This window comes from Netta rufina (genome assembly GCF_964035555.1).
Source record: "Netta rufina genome assembly, chromosome: 5".
Classification (NCBI taxonomy): domain Eukaryota; kingdom Metazoa; phylum Chordata; class Aves; order Anseriformes; family Anatidae; genus Netta; species Netta rufina.
In genome coordinates, this window is record NC_140128.1 from 30,302,661 (window position 1) to 30,326,227 (window position 23,567).

Here is a 23,567-nt window from a genome sequence, read left to right on the forward strand (position 1 = left end):
GTACTGTGCCCAGAAAAAGAAGAGGAATCTGTTTGGACAGGCTTCATTCACATATTAGAACAATATGTATCCAAAGTCTTCATTACAAGGCTGAGATTTTTATTCTGGAATCAAATATCTCCAATTTAAGAACTACACACTGCCCATATAAATGTCTATTTTGCCTTTGATTTAAATGGGGTCATGATTTCACCCTATTTGTTGGCATTATACGCATCAGTAAAAACACAACCTTAGAACCTAATTTTGTCTCTGCTCCAGGAGTATTTTCACCAGCATTAGGACAGGAAAACATAACCTACATACTAAATCTTTTTATAGACTTCACTTCTGACTGTAAACAAGGCTGGATCCTGCTCCCACATAACTTCAATAAGTTTCATAAGAGGCACATACTCATATTTTGAATGTGGCACATACTCATAAGACAATTTAATCCACAGTATTTACTCCTACAACAAAGTTCACTCAAGGGTCTCTTGAAAATCCAGGGAACAGAGATTTCACAATCAGTGAAAGACTTTTCAGCTAGGACATACCTTTTGAATTCTGCTGCATGCTTCCTCCTTTCTGGGAAAGTCGCTGGGAAGGGAGTCACTCTTCACCATTGCCCATGGAACTTTAATGAGTATTGCTTTGGTTTATTTCAAGAGAAGCTATTGAAAAGCAAACAAAGTGTCTCACAAGACACTACAGAGAGAAAAATCTGGGCGACACAGAAAAAAATGCTGTGAATTAAAATTTAAAAATGGAAAGAAAAGTATAGGTGAGGTATTTTTCCATATCATTTCTTCCATGATTCTGCTCCTCCATCTGTTTTGTCTTTGATGTCTATGACTTGCCATTCATATGCCGTCCCTATGCTTGGAAATTGCTATCCATGAAGTGAAAGGTGAAGGAAAAGTAATTTAATAATAATAAAAAAAGGTAGAGCGGAGTGAGGAAAAGATGCAGGGGTGCAGGAAGGAAGAGATCTATTGAGTGTAAAGGTATCCAAAGGACGGATGATGGAAACGTGTTCCCCAAGGTCATGGTCTTCAATGGAGCTGCTTGTGTCTTCAAGCTGTTAAAGACAAGTGTAGCAGATGTACAAGAAGAGCCAAACTCCACATGGTACAGTAAGTGCAAAATGCAGAAGCCATCACACCAAGGGTTTCCTTGTCTTCGGATAGAGTCCGCCCACAGTGGTTCTCTAGAAACAGTTCTATCATCAAGTAGACATCCATTGCTTTTTTGTGTTTTTTTTTGTATTTTTATTTAAAAAGTATCTTTTTTTTTTTTTCTAATAATATATAGAATATATAAATAATAATAATTAAAAAAAACTATTTGGGTTTTCTTTCATGCTCTCCAACCCATCTGTATTTTTTGTGGTTTGCTGATATATATATTAAAAGACAACAAAATCAACTCTGCTCACTATTAAAAAAAAATATTAAATCCACCTTTTATGTTTCCAGAGAGAAAGAGAAGGGAGGGGAGGTGGGAGAAAAACAAACTAAAATGAAAAAAAAAAAAAAAAACAACAACAAAAAAACAGGAAAATCAAAACCTTCTGTCTCTTCAAAGTAGTTGTCAAGAGCTTTAAGCGCTTGTGCTTTCAGTGTACACCCCACGGGAAAAACAACAACAACAACAAAAACAAAATAAAACAAAACAAAAACCAAGGACCTAAAATTAAAAAAAAAAAAAAAAAGAGAGAAAAAGGTAATAATAATTCTAGTAGTAAAATGGACAGCAAATTGCTCAGAGTTTGTGCGTCTTTTTAATTATTTTAGCAGCCGCCCTTTTTGTCTGCAGAGGGAGAGCTGCCACCACAGCCACCTCCTCGGCTTGAGAGAGGCTCTTCTGCATCGTCCTCGTCAAAGCCGTGAAAGGTCGAGGTGTCGCTTTCTGACGTGGAACCGAACAAGTCCTCCGTAGTGCGTGCTGGCGCTGCTTCGTCCCTCCTGCCTTCTCTTCCCAAATGAGCTGACATGTATGATGAATATATCAGCACATGGGTTAAGCAACAGGCATCATCATCATCATTTTTTTTAAGCATCATTATTATTAAACAATACAGACTATCGAGCTCAGAGGTGTGTGCTTGTACGTGCCCACACACCTCAACGTCATAACTTGGTAGAACTGCAGTAAGAAAATAAAAAAGGGTCAGTTTCTCTTTCAAAGAAAAAAAATATCTACAAATAACACAGGTGCCCATAGCTATGGCAGCGAAAGGGTTAATCATATTTTCCTCTCTTCAAAAGACATTAAAATATTTTCTCGTGATTACTTAGATCAATTTAAAAAGAATTTTAGACCGTGTAAGTAATTAGACACCATTAGAGCTTCTAAGCACAATGACTGTCCTTCAGACTGGCATCAACTGTCACAAATTTACTGCTATAGAAATGTAACCCATTAGACATCTCATCAGCCTCAGGACTTTTATTCCTGTCCTTCACCTGATCCTAAACAGCCTCTTCTATGGAAAAAATGAAATACATTTTGAAAACTAAGTGGAAGTAAACTAAATAAATGCTTTTATTCCGATTTCATGTCATCTCCTTTAAAAATACGCCCCAAACAAACAAACAAACAGACACAATTCAATAACTAAAACAACTAAGATGAGAAGTGACCTGTCTTGGGGAACACTGAAAAGTTCAAAAGCGTGCGTTAATCCAACTTTCAGTATGCAACAGGAAATTCTCCACACAGAACATCAATGTCAACAACAACAACAAGACTCTTGAAAATAGAAGTCAAGTACTGGTATCTGTGAAATTGAGGTTTATTTTCTCCCTCAATCAAACACATTATGTGATTAATAGCATAACCTTCAGAATCCCTCTCCAAGAAAGGTAGAGAAAAAGATATTTCTTGTGCCCCAGCAAAACGAAAGGGTCAGTGTGTAGGGGACAACTGATTCATTACTCGGAAACACTAACATGACATTAAGTAACCGACTGTTTGGTCCCCACTCCAGCTACACCAATCAGCCATATAACTGCGTGGTTAAGTACACTGCATTGCTTGAGAAACGAAGAATTAAACCCTGTTCACAAAAATAAAATGGATATAACAAAATAATTGGTAGATGAACCACCTTACAGGGATGTGGTATTACTCGTCTTGTGAAGGGAAGAAATAACATAATTTCCATGACCTCTCTTTCAGTATAATGAAAATGTTGCCCATTATCAAGAAAGAGAAAGATGGCAGCCACCAAAGAGTTTTCATTGTTTTAGTTTGCAGATTAGTGTGTGGTTGTACCTTAATTGCTTCCATCACACATCAGTCACACCATTGCAGACCCTTACGAATGACCCAGGTGGGTCCGAATTTGTACAAGGATAGCATTTAATGGAACTGATTTTGCACAATTTAGGTTACATGCGGATCTACTTGTTCTATCACACTAAGCCATCAAGGGATTTAATGTATTTGTGTTACATTCTGATATAATCACCATAGCAATGTTTAAATAGCAAAAAATATGGATCTGTCTCACTGCGCCGTATCAGGACAAGGCTGAAATGAGTTATATTGAACTACAGCAATCAAGGAGAAGAGGAATGCTCTTCCAAGATGGCACCACAGACCATATGAGCTTCCCCCTTTAGTTATTAAGAAGCAAATGCATATACACTAAAAGGTCCATGCCACTGACTATGCAGGATTCATAAGGATGCCCCTGGAGAAAACCAAAGGGGTCACCAGTGGTCCTCTGGTGACCAGTCAGTATCACTTCAGGATATCTTCAGAGGTCACAACAACTGCAGAAGGCAATTTGTCAGTGAGAGCCTAGTCCTGCTCCCACTGAATCTGGTAAGAAGTTCACTATGAATCTCAGCAGGAATATGAGAAGGCCATTCCTTCATCACGAGAACACTTCACATAGCATTGCAGCCATCACGCAACAAACATCTTCCAGTGACCACACAACAGAAGCAGCAGCAGCAATACTGAATTTCAAGGTCTCTTTGGTTTTCAAATTTACATTTTATGGTCTTATCACCACTAGTATCACCACTGTCCAGAAATATCACAACTGGAAACTTGGACCAAAGCTGGAATATGCAGTTGTTAGAGGTCTCCCATTCCCTCTACCATTGCCACCACCTCCCACACAAACTCTGAGTAGCTGCTCAGCTGGGACAAAAATTCAAAAAAAAAAAAAAAAAAAGAAAAGAAAAGAGAGAGAGAAAGAGAACAAGAGAACAAAAGGGGAGAGGGAGGGAAGGAAGGAAGGAAGGAAGGAAGGAAGGAAGGAAGGAAGGAAGGAAGGAAGGAAGGAAGGAAGGAAGGAAGGAAGGAAGGAAGGAAGGAAGGAAGGGAGGGAGGGAGGGAGGGAGGGAGGGAGGGAGGGAGGGAGGGAGGGAGGGAGAGAGAAAGAGAGAAAGAGAGAAGGAAAGTGAAAGAAAAGATGAAGAGAAGAGAAGAGAAGAGAAGAGAAGAGAAGAGAAGAGAAGAGAAGAGAAGAGAAGAGAAGAGAAGAGAAGAGAAGAGAAGAGAAGAGAAGAGAAGAGAAGAGAAGAGAAGAGAAGAGAAGAGAAGAGAAGAGAAGAGAAGAGAAGAGAAGAGAAGAGAAGAGAAGAAAGATAACTGTCCAGAAATAAAGACAACTAGAAATGGGAAAGACACAACTGCCTACATTTAAAAAGAGAGAAGAGGAGAAAATGGAGAAATAAAAACCTCTTTAAACAAAATTAATGATAGTCATCTTGTAAGAGGATAATTCTTGACAGCTACCCCCATCTCTACCCTGTAATTTCCTCCCTCTTTCTTTTTTGGATGAAGAAATGCATGAAATGTGTAATCAATGGAAATGCTTGTCATGCAACTTTCATAAATCTTGTAAGTAATTTATAGTTGTAATTGCAGCATTTGAAGACAGAGCCCATTCTTTAACATTGTCATAGGATTTTCTCCTTCCATTTAAAGAACAACTAGTACATGTACCAATGTTCACAGAAGCCAATAAATACATTAAAACTTCGTTATTTCGTAAGAACCCCATTAGCTTAAAATTGTGAATCCAACAATGGGTTTTACAACAGAAAATTTCCCAATCATCCATTCCCACAAATACAGGCAAGAGGTAAGACCTCACGTCCTATTCCCTCCCAAATGTGCTGCCTTTCTTCAAAATTTTCAGGAGGAGAAAAAATGAAAACACACAAATGCTTTTGTACAAGAAAGTTGCAAGAAGGAGTCACCTACCAGAGCGCCCACAGTCTGAGCATGATACAAGTTCCTCAGGCCGGCCACTTTTTTTGTTCATATTGGAGCCTCCGAGGCAGAAGTCACAGTAGTTATTGGGAATGATGACCCCGTCTGGTCCTTTCTGGGCTGCAGTCGGGTTAGAAATCAGATTTACTTAAAGAGCATTCAGTTCAGATATTTCCCACTTCTCTTTGATATAATGCTAACTGGGTGAGTTTGCAGGCCACACAAAATGTTGTCAATTAAAACAAGAATTGGGCTGTATAAATCACCTCCATCTTAAGTACACTGTATGCTGTAGCTATTTCGCCTGAAATGCACTTCACCATTTCCCTTACAATGCAGCCGAGCTGGTCCCTCACCAGGACATGCTGCCAGAGATCCCTGTGCAGTTCAGGGAATTCATAATACACACAAGCATATAAACATACCCTAATGCAGAATCAGGCCTAAGCTGTTGGTAAGCCAAGCCTGCTTTTTCAGACAGCAGCCATAAATGTAAACACACAAAGCACAACTACAGAAAGGAAAAGCAATGTTCCCCAAAACTCAGAAACCTACAGCAGGGAGATGAAGGGAGAGGCACCCTCACTGGTTTTATTTCACATATTTTCTAAAAAAGGAGGGAGGCTAGGTTCTTATTTTCCACCTAGGAATATTGGAAAAGAGCAGGCACACACTGGGGCTCAAGTACAAGGGGAGGCTTTTCCTCTAGAAGGGAGAAATGGACAGAAGTCTTCAGCATCTCTAGTTGAGCAGACCATCACTTTTTTTTTCTTTTTTCTTTTTTTTCCTCACAACTGTCATTTTCCTCCTTTGCTTTCCAGAGAGAGAAAACTTCTTGTTCCTCCATTGTCTGACCAGGAACCATGAAAGGGTGAGGGAAATGAGGGAAATGGTTGGTCTTGGTTTTTCCCTTTTTAAATTAAAAATAAAAATTCCAACGGTATACCTGGCCTAAGCCTACCCCATGTGGATTGCTACAAACTAGAAAATGAAGACCTTTAAACTGTGTCATCTATATTTAATTATCCTTTTAATGCATATTTTGTAACTTGCAGATTTTTAACAGATGTTTTGACAGCCTTTATTAATGATCTTTTTGTCCACATCCAAATTTCCCCCACAGAACAATGACATTCTAAAGGGCTTCTGGTAGCAGTCCAAGACATACAGTTAAAATTAAAATTTCCTCTGAGTTCCATCGTTTTTTTCTGGTTTGGGTGCATCTAGTTACTCATTCCCTTCCAGCTGTTGATTATTTGAGCTTTTTGAAGATTGGTAGCTGAAAGATTGCAAGGAAGGTGAAATTAAGAAGAAAAATAAAAATAAATAAATAAATAAAACCATAGCACTGCAAATACAGCATTATCTTCCTACATGATCATCAAGTCCCTGATGTATTTACTAAACAATGGGTTTTGCTCTGAAATGGTGGTCAGCAGATCCTTGGTTCTCCCAAAACCAGCCATAAGCTCCCACTGTTAGGTTAGCATCCTGCCAGTTAGCAGAGAGGCATTTAATACGCGAATGCAAGATAAGCAGAAAAGAACTGCAACCAGGTGGAAGCCTAGCACACAGACTCATTTTAAGAGCTGTAACAAAATGGTCATAAAGTTGTTACTTGTACTTTTTTTATTTTATTTTTTTATAAAAAGCAGATCTCTCTCACATTTATTTTTCCCACTGCAGCCCCACTCTGAAAAAGTTAAGTCATTATTTCTGTATATTTTGCTGCATCTACAAACAGGTCAAATGCAATACAAGCTCAGCAAGCCCAGCATCCAGTGATTTTTTGTTCCTTATTACTTCACTTTTCATGCGAGTTTCTTAAAGCGCCTTGCAGCTACTAGGAACCTAATATTAACCCTCAGTGAAGTCCAAAGTGCCTTTTGCCATCTAGCCAAAGTATTACTGCGCCCTAATTAAATTTCATGGTGAAGAGGCACCATGGCATTTTACAGCTGGAAAGACCTGGTAGTAGGGTCATTAGCTGGCTTCCTCAAAAGCACAAGAATTCTGTGGTGAGGCCACAAATAAAAACAACCATTCAAGGTGCCTGCCAGTGTACTAAGCAAAGAGCTCTACTTCTACATGGTGTAGGATCACGTAACTGGTTTAATGTGCAATATATACTGACTTAAATTTTCCAACGCAGCTCACGAACCTAAGACCCACTAACAGTCGAACTGGAAATGGGACAGGGGAACTCATGAAAACACGTACACCGACCAATTCATCTACGGCGTGTGGCACACGTGGAGGGTTTTCATCGGCTGTGATGAAGCTGAAGGGATTCTCCCAGACTACTGGCAAGGGGAAAAGCACACTTTTTAATCACTTCCTCTTACTTTTTTTTTTTGTCTTCCACTTTCATTTAATTTTTAATGTCAGTGTCTATGTGCTCATCTATTGCTTGTCACTTATAATATGCACCTGGCTCATCTGACTCGGATAAGAGATGTCAGTCCTGAAAAGTTGTACACAGATTAAAATTCCTGAAGTTACACCAATGTTGTCTTTAGTGATGCATCTTCACAGCCAAATACATCAGTACAGACAATGTCTCCAATGCTTTTTCATTCTAATGGGTACAAAAACTGGAATGAAGCCTAACTCAGGCTTATTTTCTTGATCAGTACAGTACAGCGAATTAAGCCTCAGGCTAAATAACAGAAGGCTTAAGAATAAAAAGATTTGCAGATGACAGTAAGCAGAGTTCTTACTTTCAAAGGATTTTTTGTGTATGTCCTTAGTTTTTACTTCAATTTTCCTGTAGTTCACAAACGATGAGGAAATTAAGAAACAAAGCAAAGACAGAAAGATACAATGTACAATATTCATGAGAAGCATATCATACACCAAAAGCCCAACCCTAATCCCTCCCCTTTATCAATAAAAGTATTTACAAAAGTATGGGAATGGATGCACAAGCGAAAGCAAGTAAATTACTAGGGACTAATGTGTTGCTGCTTTTCATCTGAGACAGAGTAATTAACTAGGTATACACTTTTTGCACACATTAATCACAAAGTAGAAGGTGCTTGCTTAAGCCACATGATAGCTCAGCTAATGAGAAGTAACTCGCCAAGGTGTGCTAGCTAAATCATTTTGATCAGGTGACTACAGCCAAGGATTTTGTCTGAAAAACGTTCACCCAGAATCAGAAAGAGTTTTAAAGCAAAGCCGTGAAAAACAACTATGGTCTCGTCCTAGCTTACACAAAACTCCTCTGATTTTCTTTTACATTACAAACTGCTACAACAGATCAAAAGCTTTGTGGAGCTTTGAGGAGTACTGCCTGAGCTAAGGTGTTCTCATAGGGGGGGTACTTAAATCACCGCCTCTTGCAGTTTCAACTTGGTCTCACTTTCTTGTTTCATCAAAGGCCCTGTCTTCATCTACATCTGCCCCCAAATAAGCAGTGTATACTGGCTTTAAAAATCCTTTTTAAAATGCATTGAGTAAGATCTGCACTGGTCAGATGATGGTTTAACCGTACCTGAAAGCTGATTCATGTGAAGATAGGATGCAGACTGAAAATGAAGTCAGTATTTCCAAATAACTTTGGCTTGTTCTTATTCTGAAATAGATTTTTTTCTTCTCAGCCTAATCAAGTGAATTTCAAACTATATAATGGTAAGCAGAATAAATTCCTTATTAAAATATAGTAACATCACTCACAGGAGTCTTCCTACAAAACAAGTATTGTAAATTAAATTAATGTTGTAGTATATTACAAAGTAACTTTGCTCTGTAGACAAAACCTTAAATGCTAAACAAATTGACTGCGTTTAAATATTTAAAATAAGTTCTATGCCTTCTTGATTTTGCAGGTAGGTGGTCTAGCCAGAATTCTAGCTTCTTTTCTTCTCTCTCAAAGTAGTCAAAGAATCTAGAATTTTTTTTCCTGTTTTAATGATAAAAGCTGCTTCTAGAGAAATAACATCAAGAAATTAGGATTTTTATTTTCTCCTGATGCTGTGTGACACAATAAGAGCCTCAGGTTCTAGCTCTCATGGCTGCACAGAATAAATAACCTGAATGGAAGGCAATTCTTGTCCCTGAATGGAAGGCAAAAGAAGCAATTCTTGTCCCTTTTTTTAACCCAAAAGTTCAGAACACAAATATTTTCAAAAGGTTTCCTTCTAAATGACACTCTTAAAAACAAACAAAAGCTAAATAAGTAGAACACTGTGTTTTCTCAATTTTCTGATTTCCAGCTATTTCCAGCTAAGTTATTTTAATGATTTGGATAATGATCTTTAAACACTTGTAGGTGGAAACAGCACTGAAAAGAAAAACTGGTTTCTCTGCTCCTTAGTACTGAATCACAGCCACATACGTTTCTTCAGCCTGTGGGTACAGCAGCTTGATACTGAGCCATGGTTTAAGTGGTATATCCAGGTTTGCTAGCACTTCATCTCTATTTTGTATCTTGTCCACAGGACTGGAAAGGCAGTGGAGGAGGAGGACTAGAGCGTGTGCCTCAGGGTCAGGGTGGGGGCTTGTGCCTTGTTTATTTAAATGATTACAGTGAATTGGCTACAATCAGACATAAATGCGTTCCCAAAGGGATTTTTCCTAACACATTTTGTCCAGCTCTTACCTTTTTCTTCTGGGCTTGATCCAAAACCAATAAAGTCCATTGGAGGTTTTCAATTCAATTCGAAAGGCTTTGAATGAGGTCATTTACTCTGTTTGCAACAGAAATTTCCAGAGCACAATAGAGACCACAGGAACCTGCGTGCAGGCCTGAATCAAGTCAATGCGCTTTGCAACAGAGAAAAAGGGGTGGATTTGCTTTTTTTTTTTTTTTTTTCCTTTTTAAATCTACAAGACCCTTTGTCTGCAGCTGGGGCCCAGTTTTCCTTTCCGACACCTCCCTTCTTGAAGCACAAGCCCAGCGCTCAGCCGCACGCGGCCTGCCTTGGCGGAGCCCCTCGGAGGACCCATCTCATCCCAAGGCGCTGCCATCCCGTCCCAACCCGCCGCCCAAGTGCCCCCATGTGCCTGGGGCTGCCTTCCCCCCCGCTGCTGACAGAGCTCATCCCTCGCAGTTCTGGCCCGTTTCCATGGTGACTGGCGTGCCAGGCCAGGCTGCCTCTGGTCTTGCCACCTGTTATGACTCCAGCTCTCGAGCACAAGGAGTCGCCGCGCGGCCCCTCGGCCTGCTGCTCAAAATTGCAATGAAGTAATAACAACGAAAAAATGGTACTGAGGAGAGGGGAAGGAGAGTCAAAGCGTGAACCCTGGCCTGTCTTGAAGCATGTCTTCTGAAGGAGAATGGAGGGCGATGCCTGGCCAGAGATGCACCCACGTCTGCCTCATCACTGCTGGGGTTAACGAGCAATGGTGGAAGTCATGGAGGTGGGCCCCACAGGTGCTTCTGTGCCCAGTGCCCAGGCCCAGACCCTGCCCCAGAACCACGCTATAAAACAAAAATATATAACCCCTGGTGTGGTGAGGGAGAGGCCAAGCAAAGCTCAGCTGCATTCAAGGCTCTTGCTCTCACTTGTACGTGGCCAGGCAGAGATGTGCACAGCCATTTTTGCGCTGTCCTCACCAATGAATTAAACACGGGGTCTTTTCACTGCGGTTTTTCAGGAAAAAAACATAAATCAAATTGAATGAGAGGAAATGGCGAGTCTCTTTGGGCATGTTTCCTCTATCATTAATAGCAGAGATAAGCATGTGGGCTAACCCCAAACTGGGAAGTGTTGGGGCGCTTGATACAGAGACCCTCCAGCAGGCTGCAAGCACAACTGAGGCTGGTAGTGACACAGCTGTGCTGATGTGGCACAGCATTCAACCAAATAACCTCTGCTCAGTGTGTGTGAACCGGGGGTAGCACTGGGAAACTGCTGCTGTTGTGTTCCCGGTACCAAGCTAATCATTCTGCACAGCCCCATGGGCCCCCAGGGGCCCCACCGCACATTGCGGTCATGCCCTTTGCTGGCAGCCAGAGCTGTGCTACTGCGAGAGGTGCTGCAAGCTGCCCGCTGCAAGTATTGCCAGTTCTCCCTAGGAACTGGATTTTGTCTCCTCTTTGGGTTAGTTGGTGCTGTGAGGAAAGAGGAAGCTCTCACCTTCACATGTTTTAGCAGCTCTGACAGGCTGCCTTTCCTACATACCCCCTGCTCATGGGGAGGCACAGCCAAGGAGCGCTACAAGCTGCAACAAGCGAATGCTACCAGCAGCAGGTACTTCTGTAGGAGTCAGAGGAAGCCTCTGATTGTGGGGGGAGGAAGAACATTCGATCTCATCTTTTACAGGAATTGGTATGGCCCTTTAGTTGAACAGTTAAGGAATGAGTTGGGAAGCAAGCAATGGAAGGTAAGCCAACGAAATACAGCATCAGCTATTGAGATCTAGCAGACTTGGGGTGTCAGTGTTCCTGCACCATAAGGCACACTTCATACAAATGTCTGTGTACTGATCTCAGAGGGTCTTCTGCAGGAGCACATAAGACACTAGCCAAAATCCCACTGCTCACAGTAAATCACTAAAAATAGACCATACTGTAATTGTCCAGCACCCCATGAAAATTAACAGTAGGAGATAAAGAATAGGCAAGCAGACAAAAAGTCCAACATGTTAAAATACAGATTTCCTGATTTTGAGGGGCTCCTCTCCTGAGGCTTGGCTTCTGGCCATCGAAGTGCAGCATTCCTGTCAGCTCAGGGAACTCAAGGAGGGGTCATGCTGTCGAACATACGGGGCAGATCAACAGCATCCCTCAGCATTCATATGAGGATGGCCATTGTCTTCAAGTTGGTCCCTGTCACATGTTGTAGACTTTGGCTCTAGAAATTGTTCACGGGAGGAATGTCAGAAGGCAGAGCACCTAAGTTCAAACTGAGTCAAATCTTTGAGTTTTACTTAGTTTAAAATCTACATGAGGACAAAAAGCATGGAGATAGCACCTCCACAATAACAACACAATAACAACAACAAAAAACACAACTTCAAACAAAACAGCCAAAAGACCCCTATGGGTTTCTGTACATAGGAGATAATTTTGGGATTTTCCAGTATTCTGCCACTCTAAACATCTGATTTATTATTTCCTTAACATCTCAAAACACAGGCACAGAAGTCTGAGAAATTTACAACTGCAAACAGAGTTTGAGTGGAAATCGTTATGCATCTCCAAAGTCTGCAATCATTACAGCTTCTTTTAGTATCCTGACTTTTTTTTCTTCATTAAAACTAGCCCTGGGAAAAAAAAAATAGATTAAACTAATGAGAAGTCAAATCAAGGCAATGTACATATTTTCACTGAAAAAGCACCTGCTGCAGGGTGTCTTGTCACAAGGTGAGCATTGATGCACCCTTGCACTCAGATGTGGCTCCTATCATGGCCCCAGCGAGGATCAGCACTGAGGCAGGGAAAAAGTAGGCCTGATGTAGCTTTTCAAATTGATGCTGCTTGTGGAGAGGAACAAACAGCTCGTCTCCAACTGAGGGGCTGACTCTCGTCATTTATTCATGGCCAGCCCCCTGCCTGGATGGAAATAAAAATGTTTCAAAGCTGACTGTGTGGGGGAGCTGGAGGACAGCTTGGAGGCACACTGAGGTTAGCACATTAATTTTTTATCTCTGGAGACTGGGTATCCAATTATGCTTAGAGTACACAAACAACTTTGGCTGGTCTCTCCAGTAGAGATTTATCCACATCATAAAATCGGCGATGCAACTGGGCACAACAGCCTGATGCCACGAAACAACATAAACAGGTGGTTTTATAGGTCAGATGTGCAAGCTCGCAGAGTGACAGGAGCTCGCAGACCTGCATGCTCATTAGCTAAGCCTACTGCAGGTACGGCCCAACTTGCACATCACAGCTAGGCCAGCAACAGCCAGCACAATGTGCTTTATTTAGGATCGTCATTGGCCAAAGTGCTTGTGGGCATAAGTTCAGTTGCTGTTTACGACACAGCTGCCATTAACCAACGTTTCACACAGCAAAATACCACTGAAAATTCTCCTCCTTTAATGGGGAGGAAGTTTTTCTCCATGTAGACAGACTATCCTATTCTCCTGGGAATTAAGGAAGCGCATTTATACTCATGCACTCATTCACACACACATTTCAATAGATAGAAGTCTAATGCAATTCCTATATCAGAAGTGTCTCCAAATTTGAGCGCCAGCTGCCCCCAGAGCTGGCCTGTACCCATAGAGTGAGATGGAATAAAACAGCAGGTGTTTTGTGGCAGTCTTGGATGCACCCTGGGCTCACAAATCTCACACTGTCAGTGCCAACATGTGGAGGAAAAGGCAGCAGAAAAAAATAAAAAAAGGCTGAGAATGGTGTAGGATCCTGCCTTTTTATTGGCGGACTTGAGGAAAGGGGAGTTGCCTTTTTTAAAGGTTTTCTATAATCTCCTTTTCACGAGTCTATACTCATGCCAAAAATCAGAACGTATGTCAGCAATAAATGGGTGTGTAGGCAGAGGCAAGACTAGGCACTGAGGAAGGGCTGTTTATCTGTGTCAAAGAGCTAGATAAGACATCCAAACAAAGCAACTAGAGCTCAAACAAAGCCCAGGCTGAGGTGTTTTAGGAAAGGCAAAGGGCAGAGAAGACTGTCAAACTATCTTCCCTGATGCAAAAGATAATCTATAGGAAGAACGACAGAAGGAGAGCTGTAAATAAACAAACCACCTACACCTGCCAAGGACAGTGAGACGTGCCAGGGAGGTGAGACCTGGGGCTTGGGCCAATCCCCTTCTTTGATACACATCTATTCAGGGGCTCTCAGTTTCAGATAGATCCCTCCTATCTAACTCTCTTTTCCAGGATAAAAAATTCCTGGATAATTTACTGAACTGCCCGAACTAGTCTGTGCATGAGGAGAAGAGCAGAGGTAAAGGGGTCTGGGTGTGCAGCAAGAGACAGAGCCATCAGCTCCTTAGCTGGCACCAGCCAGGGCATCTGTAGCTGTACCCAGTAGGAGCCATGCTCCAGAAAGCTCGCTCCTGCATCAGCAAGGCTGCCATTGCTGCGGGTACCGCAAGGAGCAGAGACTGCAGAGCAGACGTAGGTACAAAGGAAGGAAGTTCACACTGCAACTGCCCGCCTGAACTTCACTGACCCAGTGCTCACCTCCCACAGCATGAAAAATTCCAAACGGCTCGTTTGAATTTGCCTTGCTTTTGCTAAATCAGGCTGCTCATATCTCTCTGACACACTGCTAAGCAAATAACCAGACCCTGCTCTATACCATATCTCTGGTCCTCCTGTGCAGTAGGTTGCGGATTAGCTGTTTGGATTAACATCCCCCCTCCTCCCTCCCTTTCCCCCCAAGCCCATGCAGAGAGGATTCTTGAAGCCCGAGCCCTGCGACACTGCAGACCTGTCAAATCTAATTCATAACACATGCCTAGCAGTTCTTAGGGGAGAGGAAAGATCTGATGCTCTGGCTCCCCACCATCCCCCTGTACAAAGGGACCATTTAATGACTGCACATTAGCAATGTGGACAATTAGCATTCACATGGAAGATAAATGGCAGCATAAATTAAATATCGCCAAGTGAAAGAGCAAAGATGCAAGATCTGAGCTCAAGGCTGTAAACAAATAAACAGGCAAAAAGGAACAAACAGCCACTGCGACAGCTAAGCCATTTGGGAGAGTTACCTTCCGGCGTCTGGGACTTTCCCCAGGGGTGATCTTCACATTCGCATGGCTGTTGCCTGTACCTCACTGGCTCCTGGCTGGTTGTTAAGCAGATTCTTTCTGCTCAGGAGGCTAGATGTCAGAGGGTTTTACCCCACTGCTTTTATACTTCTGCCTATTTGGGGATCAGCATCAGCAGCTTCCCTCTACCACACACATTACATGGGAGCTCTGGGGGAACACAAGCCCGAGCAGCTCCCATTCTACCCCTTCCCATAGTACGTAACAAACCTTTCTTTCCACGGGCCAAGTCCTGCTCTGCTAATCTCTCCACGGCTCTTCTAGCTCCTCTTCTTGCTAACTTCTATCAATTCCTAAGCACCAGAAACATGAGGGCCGAGACTGCCCTTGGCCTCTGTGACAAGCTGAAGGGTAATGGATGCTACCTTTCTTTGTCTGGGCCCCAGTGCAAGGCCGTTATGAATAGTAACTCAATACAGACTGGCAACACACCTCTCAGATACGCAACTATTACTAAATACTGCAGGCACCAAAATAATAATGATGACGAGGATAAACAACAATGGCAAAAATCAGAGGTAATATAAATGCTAAGTAAACAAGAGCTACTGGCTGAACACTGACAGTCTCCAGTCTGCCCAAGCAGTCACTCTTAGTGCATTGACAGCTCAAGTTTATCAACAGCTGGAGGAGTCAAAATTACCTTTGCTGTGAACCTACCAAACACATGAATAACTGAAAGGTAGAGCATAAAAGTGACAGAAACACAGAGACTGCCAAATGGGATCACACTAAGTGGCCCTTCAAGCTCAGACAGTGGCTAGCAGCAGATGCTTTGGAGGAAGGAAGCCCTCCCCCCCTCCATCCCTGGGGACAATTATCAATTATCCTCCTCAGAAACAAAATGTTTTCCTACTTCCATATTTCTTCCAGTTCTTCTTAATATATTATAAAATGTTTGCCTGGATATTTTTCCCCATAAACATTTTATTGCTTTGTCTGCATTGTTCCTTGCTTTGAACTAAAATGACAGTTCACACAGTGATCTGAAAGGACTTTTCATAAGTGAACAAAGATATCAACACAAATCCCATGGTAAAAGCGACTATCACATAGTATTGCACGCTGGAAAACTGAGAAACAGGGGCTTAGAGACTTGTCAGTCTCACAAAAATCAGTAATAAAGCACAGTCTCCTTGACCCTTCATTCTGTGCCTAAGAAGCAGGGGAAGGACAGTCAAACATGGCCATCTGGGCTATACCTTTTTCTTTCAGCCCTGCATTGGTGTGGAGAATCTAGGCATGTAACTGATGTCATGCTCCAGCATTCCTCCTTGCAGATGAGAACTGATACCTTTTCATAGATTTTTTCAAAACTGTAACTAAGAAGTGCATTTTGGTAAAGATGAGTGTAAGCCTTCTGAGGAGGAGATGCAGGGATAAGGCAGACAGATGCTGTAAATTTCATAGCTAAAAATCTGAGGCATGGATAAAGGTGTCTTATTCAAAGGCAAAACAAAGACAGCCCCCTGAAACAGAATGTGTATTTCCTTGACATCCCTGCTAACAGCCACTGGGAGGCTGCTTGACGATGGGTGGGTTGGGCATCTCTTCTTTTCCCCCCCTCTCCCTGCCACCTCCTCCCCACAGGAGCTGTAATGGAAAAGTGACTTGCTGCAGAGATAATGCTGGGTTTGAAATGAATTCCTGACTAGCTGAGCCAGCACTGGTGTGAGCAGTGGCTGATTAGCTCCAAGCATCCAGGTACCAATCACTCACAATGGAGCCAGGCAATCACGCCAGCCTCCGCAAGGCAAAGAGCAGGTGGAGGCAACATCCCTGAAAAGGATCTCAAAGGCAAAGAGAAAATACTACTCACGTTTGTGGTTTTCATTTCTGTGGACAGGGGAAGAGCGGGTCTCCTGCTCGCGGGCTTCATCACCCTCTTCGCTGGCAAGGTGAGTGTGGGCATAGTGGTAGCTCAGCCCGGGCCTGTTCTTGTAACGCTTGCCACAGACTGGGAGGAAAGGAAATACGAGGGAGGGGAAGAGAGAATGGAAACATCAGAACAACCTGCAACAATGACAGCATCCTTTAAAATAGCACTCCCTTCTCCCCTGGCAGTAGCACCACAAACTCCATATTTCTGCTTGAAATGCTACCGATGGGTGTCAGTGAAAGGTGACAGATGCCAGCCCTGCAGCCCCACGGCCCCAGACAAGCGCTCTTCCCACCATGCTGCCAGCAGCCCTTCCTACTGGCCTGGACAAATGCACATCCAGTCTCCGCAGCTCATACCACCCTAATCCTCTCTGCTGAGATTACTAACAAGATTGCCCATAAAATTAAATGAAATGCCAGTTCTGATGTTGGTGCTGCACAATGCACAGCAAGGGGAACTGGACCAAGAAGAAAGGGCATTATTTTCTTGATTACTGATCTCTCAGAAAAGGAAACAAAATTACTTCTTTTTTCTTTTTTTTTTTTGAAAAAGAAAATAAAGTCTTTCTGTAAAAGGGCAATAAATTGCTTTATTCACAGATTGCCAGTCAAGACAAGGAGATGGAAATCATCCATAGTTTCTTCCTAGAAGAACATTTAACAAACTTCACATTCAGCAATCACAATAAATAATACAAAGTGTGACATGGAATCCTCCTTCTGAACATTTGTTTGCTTTAGGACTAAGCCAACAGGCATTAAGAACAGGATCAAACAATTCAGGCTGATAAAAGGGCTACAAAACATAGAAGCTCAACACAAGGGCAAACTTCATCATAACATTCATTACATACAAATTCAGCTTCTATAAAGATTTTAATTCATGGTATTGTTTCTAAAAGTTCTCTCTTTTCATCTTCAAAGCAGTCTCTGAATCAATTATTGCCATTCTAAAAGATTAGGAAACAAAAGCTGAGAAGCTTAGTGCCCTTCCTGCAGATTTTTTCTCCCAGCCACACTTTCACACTTTTGTACTGGCTTCACTGACCTCCAGGATATCACACAGAAATAAGTGGTACTATGTCCCACGTGGCTTGCTTAGGAAGGTGTGTCAGAAGATAGAGCAGAACCCAGCAGCCTCTAGTTCTGTCTTGATTTTAGATCTCTTGAAAAGATCCCCGGAGGGGAAGTCACCATCCAGTCCTAAAAACTTCACTCAACTGTGATACCTAAAACGTATCTTGCAATATATATAGATTCCGTTCCCCAGACACCTGAGTCTGGGAATGTCATTAAGCTCTATAAACAAAAAATCTTAAAAAGACCCACTGCAATTATTCATTTCCAGCTAAGTAAAACTTCAATTATTTCACTTTTCTGCTATTGCTCACAAAAAGCTAACTGGTGGTCCACGTTGTGGAACAGAAGAGAGAAAATTGTAAATCAAAGCCTAGTATGGTAACAGATTTCATTCTCTGTCTCTTCTAACTGATTTGTAAACTCCCTCAAGGAAAATACTTTGCCTTATTATAAACGTGTAAAACAACCTCATGATATGAATAAAATGTCTGATCTGGAAGATTAGATACTTTTATCCCAGTTTTCACCATTCTGCAAGATGATGATCATACAGTTACTGTAACAGAGCAGATTTTTTTTTTTTTTCCAAATGTAATGTGTCCTTAGCACAGAGTCTTAAGTCTTTAAATTCCCTTGATTTAGAAGTGAAAATTCCTGCAGGAGACAGGGGAGAAGTAGGAAGGATTAAAACACTCAGATGTATACGCTCACCCATTCTTTGAAGCATCTGCCTTTGTTACCTATGTAAACCTAACTGTGCTGCCTGATATTTTGAAGAACTGTTCTTGGATGCACACTCTCCTCAGAAGTTCAGTTTGGTCTCCCTTCTTCTGGTACCAACCATGTATTCTTCACTGCATTCTGGACTGGGAAACTACCTACTGCTCATCTGTGGTCTTACAAAGCACAGGACAAGCCATGGAACAGATATTGACAAGGACCAAAAAGAAAAAATAAAAAATATATATATATATTATAATAAATATATAAAAATATTATTATATAATATTCATAATTATATATTATAATAAATATATATATATATGTGAATATATATATATTCACAGTTAAGTGAATAAGTACAACTTTTGAATACTGGAAAAAGTGTAACTCGGAAGTAATCATCAAACTAGAGAAAACTACACAATGTTCACTGTTAAAATGATTTTGGAAGGATAAGTCCCTCTAATTAAGCAACTGTAATGTCGTTTTTTTAGAATGGTGAGAGAGATTAACATTCCTAGCAGATGACTGGAGCATCACACTAAGTGTCCTAGCCTATCCACCTTATCGTGTTTTTGAAAATGGAAGTTAAAAAATTTTACTTTTGCTAAGAATTACTGGTATTCTCCAAAACTTCTATCTGCTTAATTTATTTTCAGAGCACTATCAGATGATCAGTGCTGTACTGACAGTGGAGGAGGCACCTGGAGTTAGCAGCTACACAATATATACTATCTGACTCTATCTTGCTCTTATACAGCTTGATCCTGCATTACTGCTAATGTAGGTGCAAAATCAGATAAGCTCTAAATCCCAATCCCATTTACCTCTTGTTTTGTCTGTTTTAAATTTCAAAACAAAATTATGTCTAATAATTCTAACACACTACATTTCATTTAGGTCTACTTGAAAACAAATACACAATTCTAGCTCTACAGGTATTACCTTATAAAAGCACAGCATCCTTGAATAAAGGTCTCATACAGCTTTCTCCCTCAATGTACAAAAGGAAACTTGCATTCCCTGCAGAAATACCCAAGGTTGTGGCCTTGTCTCCACTCCCTACAGGATCCTGCAGGGATTTTAGCTGCAGAGTTTGGGATGGCATAGGAAATCAGATCAGGTGGGTTTGCAGACTTTTCCTTCTCCAGAAAAAAAAAACAGCAAGTATCAATATAAGCTAAGGCAGTAGTAATTCTGTAGCTGGGCACTTTCCACTGGCAAAGCTCTTTGAGATAACCTTCAAGGGTGGCAGCAAGCTGAGACATTCCTCACTACAAATGAATTTAGAGGACTTTATACCCAGAGCTGAGGCAAAGAAGTTATGTTTACAGAGTTCTAGCAGATCCTTTGTAGGACCAAAGATTTGTAGCTTCCAGCAGCCTTTTTTCTGGGTGTCCAGACATTTCCTCCATTCAATGTTCTGACATGGAAAAAAGTCTAAAGCAAAACCATGAGTTGAACTGCTGGGATTTCCTATTCCCCAAGCAGATCCGACTTTTATAGGGGAAAAAGGGTATCATGATATTACTCAGGCAAAAGAACCGCTGGCTTCAGTGACAATTTCCTAGGATAAAAGCTAAGTCAGAACTTCATGGTTTCTCCAACAGACTGGAATCTTCCCAAATTCACCCTAACTTCTTATTTTCCAGATAGAGCACATTTTATTAATCTACCATATCACTGTGCTAAGAAGGAGTTTCTATAAAAGGGTGATCATTAATAAATGCTTAGCTCTTATATAACTCTTCCTACTGCAAGACTGGCTTTTCAAACATTAATTAATCTTCCTCCACATTCCTGAGTGGGAAATACTACCTTCATTTCACTTCTGAAAAAAGAGAACCACAAAGGGGTTAAGTGGCTTGCCCACACAGTGATCTTTCATCATTACCAGGATTAGAATTCATGAGTTCCAGTACCAGACCAGTGCTCACACCACATCTTTCTCATTCTTGGAGCTGACAAAAGCATAATGGGAACTGGTTCCCCCAGTCAGAAATGTATGCTGGTGGTTATGTTCTAACACTACACAGCTCATACATAGCAAGTGAGAGTGTGCCTTCCATAAACTTTGCTGGGTGGCCTTGCCTTTCTTTCAGTGGCTTTGGCTGTTCTATCTTTAATTTTCCATGCTGGGTAGGCTCATCATCCTTGCATGTGTTAGATTTCATCCTGAATCTCAACACTGGAAAGTTGACAATCTTTAATTAGGTAGCCAAACCCAATGAAAACAGCAGGAGTTTGTAGAACATAACCTCCTCCATTTCTGCATTCAAAGGACATATTTTGCTACAACCTGATGTGAATGCCATCTTAGAAACAAGCTGGGTAATTAAAAGCTAACATGGCAGTGCAGATCAAACAGCACAGATGAGGAAGATTGTATTAGGCCACCAGACGCTCTCCTATGATGAACCTACATCCCTTCCAGTTTGAAGGCTGAAGTGAAGACGTTACACAACTATGTTATGGGGAAAAACCACAACTTGCAGACAGCTTAATCACAAGCATTGAGCACTTCATAAAAGAGAGCTCTGTTCTAAGTTATGGCCTGTAACAGCCTGTAACTCTTTGGATAAGCAAATTTTCTCTCTGTTTACGTTTCTCTATGAGTAAAATTAATATAAAATACTTCTCCTCCTTTCAAAGAAGGTTTGAAATCTATGACTTAAAAGACTTCCTCATCAAATATTTAATAGCTGTGCTGCTGTCATTTTCAAATTGTTACACATTTGGTCCTTGGCAGGCTGTGAGGTATATTCCAGCCAGCTCTCCACATACATTTTACACAATCTGTCACCAGTATGACACAGAAGGAAACAATCCGTGTTTTCAGTGGCAACCGGAAATTGGGGGAGGATATATGCTTTTTTCTTTTTTCCCTTGCTGAGTCTTGCCCCCTCATTGTTGTTGCTTTTCTCCTTTGCCTCCTGTTCTTTCTCCTCAATGGGGCTGTGTCAAAAACAAAGCTTAAGTTAACTGATGGCGGGCAGTCATTCCTCAACGTTATCTTCCTGTCCTCCCATTCACTCCAATCCAAAAAAAAATAAAAATAAAAATAAAAACATGCCTTATTTTGCATTGGTTTGGTAATATAACCTCCACTGTTACAGTTATGTCCACTCTCTGGTACAGAGAGATCTCAAACATTAACACAGTGTATCTTGACCTCCACAGATGAAAAGGCATTACGCTTGTCCCTCTTTGATCAGTACTGTCATGTTATACACCTCTTTTATCAGAGCAGTTATTTATTAACCCATTTCTTATGGGATTTTCTGTAGGTAGTAAATAGTCTTTGTTTCATTGCCCCCAGAGGGACAAGTCCCAGAATCTATCTTTTGCATTAAGATCACAGGAAGGTTGAACTCCAAAGCAAACCACGCACAGGTCAACAATGCACATATATCCAACAATATGTACATCCACATTTCAATAAATAAATTGCTAGCAGGAGCAAAGCAGAAAACAGATACCCTGTAGGATTAGAATCACAATTCTATTCTCCTCTTAACCATATGACCCACTCCACAGCTGTGTTATTCAATATTAAAAAAAAAAAAAAAAAAAAAAGTGTTTTTGCCTCTCTTATGTTGGCTTTTCTACCAGTAATATAGTCAATGAATGGCAAGTACAGCAGCTATGGTGGGAGAGATGTTTGTTGGGTTCATCTGAACAATCATCTTATTCTAGATCTTACTGCTTATTACCTACTTAGAGATTCACTAGAAAGGATAATACCAGGAGATGATTTAGGGCTTATGCTGCTAATAGTTTAAAGAGAAGCTGAAGACATGATGGAGATTTATAAGAGGCAAGTAAAAACATAATGCTATAATCAAAGTATTTTAAAATAAGCTTGCCAGCGTGGTATTTAACCAAAGGTCTAAGAAGCAGCAGTAACAATGTTAGATTCATTCATATCTGTGAGAATTATGATAACAGATTAAGTCTCGGAGAACTGGTAAAAATCAGCCTACATCATGACTTATCTTGCAAGCCTTTGGTACTCCAGCAAACCTTACAGAGAACAAATGAGTCGTTTCTTAAAATGAGTATGGCAGGATCAGGTCATACTCAGAGGAGAGGAGAAAGAAGGCAGGTGAAGTTATTAAGCTAATTACTTGACCAGTCACTTTGTGAACATATACAGGAATATAGTTCCTAAAGAACAGGCCACAAGGAGTTATAGTTAGCAAGTCATGCTAGAACAACATACATGTAAATTAACCGTTTAGTTTTTTTTTTGTTTTTTTTTAAGGAACTCAAAAGAGAGAGATCCTCAATTCCCATTGAAGCTCAGTGGAATCTGTTCATCTTAAATCACTTAAACTATCCGAAGTTTCCAGCCTTTTGTTGGCAGAACCTGTGATACATTTACTGCAGAAAGGGAAAGGAGAAGAAAAAATTAACCTTAAAATACTGAAATTTCAATACCGTGCTGGATGATGAACTCACAGAGAAATCCAATTGTTTCAAGCTCTAATGATTTGAACGTAGGATGTTCTGATTAATTATTATTAGTTCAAAGTCAAATTCAAAGTGTTCAATTAGGCACCAAGCCTTATACAATCTGGAAGGCACAAACAGATAGGCTGGGATATTTACAGAAAACAGTTTAAGAGGTTACCTCCAGCTGAAATCAGTGAGAACTGGGAGCCTAACCTTTTGAAAACTTCACATGGCACTTTTCTGCATCTTCAAGCACCTGAGAGTGTATTTGGGGCTCAACATTTGCCTCTATTTGTACAAGTAACTTGAAGGGTGGAATTGAGAATAAAAGAATCAGACATGAAGAGAACTGATTGGATAAAATATTGGAATACTAATAAAAATATACCATACAAGTTTCATCAATCAAAGAATGTTTTTTCAAACAGCAGCATAATTAGTAAATATTAAGATGACATCTTGTGTAGATCAATAAAACATGGTATAACAGGGGAGGACAGTATAACGAGG

At 41.0% G+C, this 23,567-nt stretch overlaps 1 protein-coding gene across 5 annotated transcripts in view; it reads right to left on the reverse strand.

Moving 5' to 3' along the window:
• DPF3 (double PHD fingers 3) overlaps positions 1–23,567 on the reverse strand; it is a gene marked incomplete at its 5' end in the record, with an annotated part of 159,263 nt that overhangs the window by 24,824 nt on the left and 110,872 nt on the right. For 3 of the 5 annotated variants that reach the window (XM_084288330.1, XM_084288328.1, XM_084288329.1), the window contains 2 exons: positions 5,212–5,340; positions 16,738–16,875. In XM_084288330.1, the coding sequence (XP_084144456.1) occupies positions 5,212–5,340; positions 16,738–16,875 (267 nt within the window). Of the gene's footprint in view, positions 1–539; positions 1,972–5,211; positions 5,341–16,737; positions 16,876–23,567 lie in introns of all 5 variants that reach the window. The other 2 variants (XR_014618526.1, XR_014618527.1) reach the window with 1 other exon arrangement.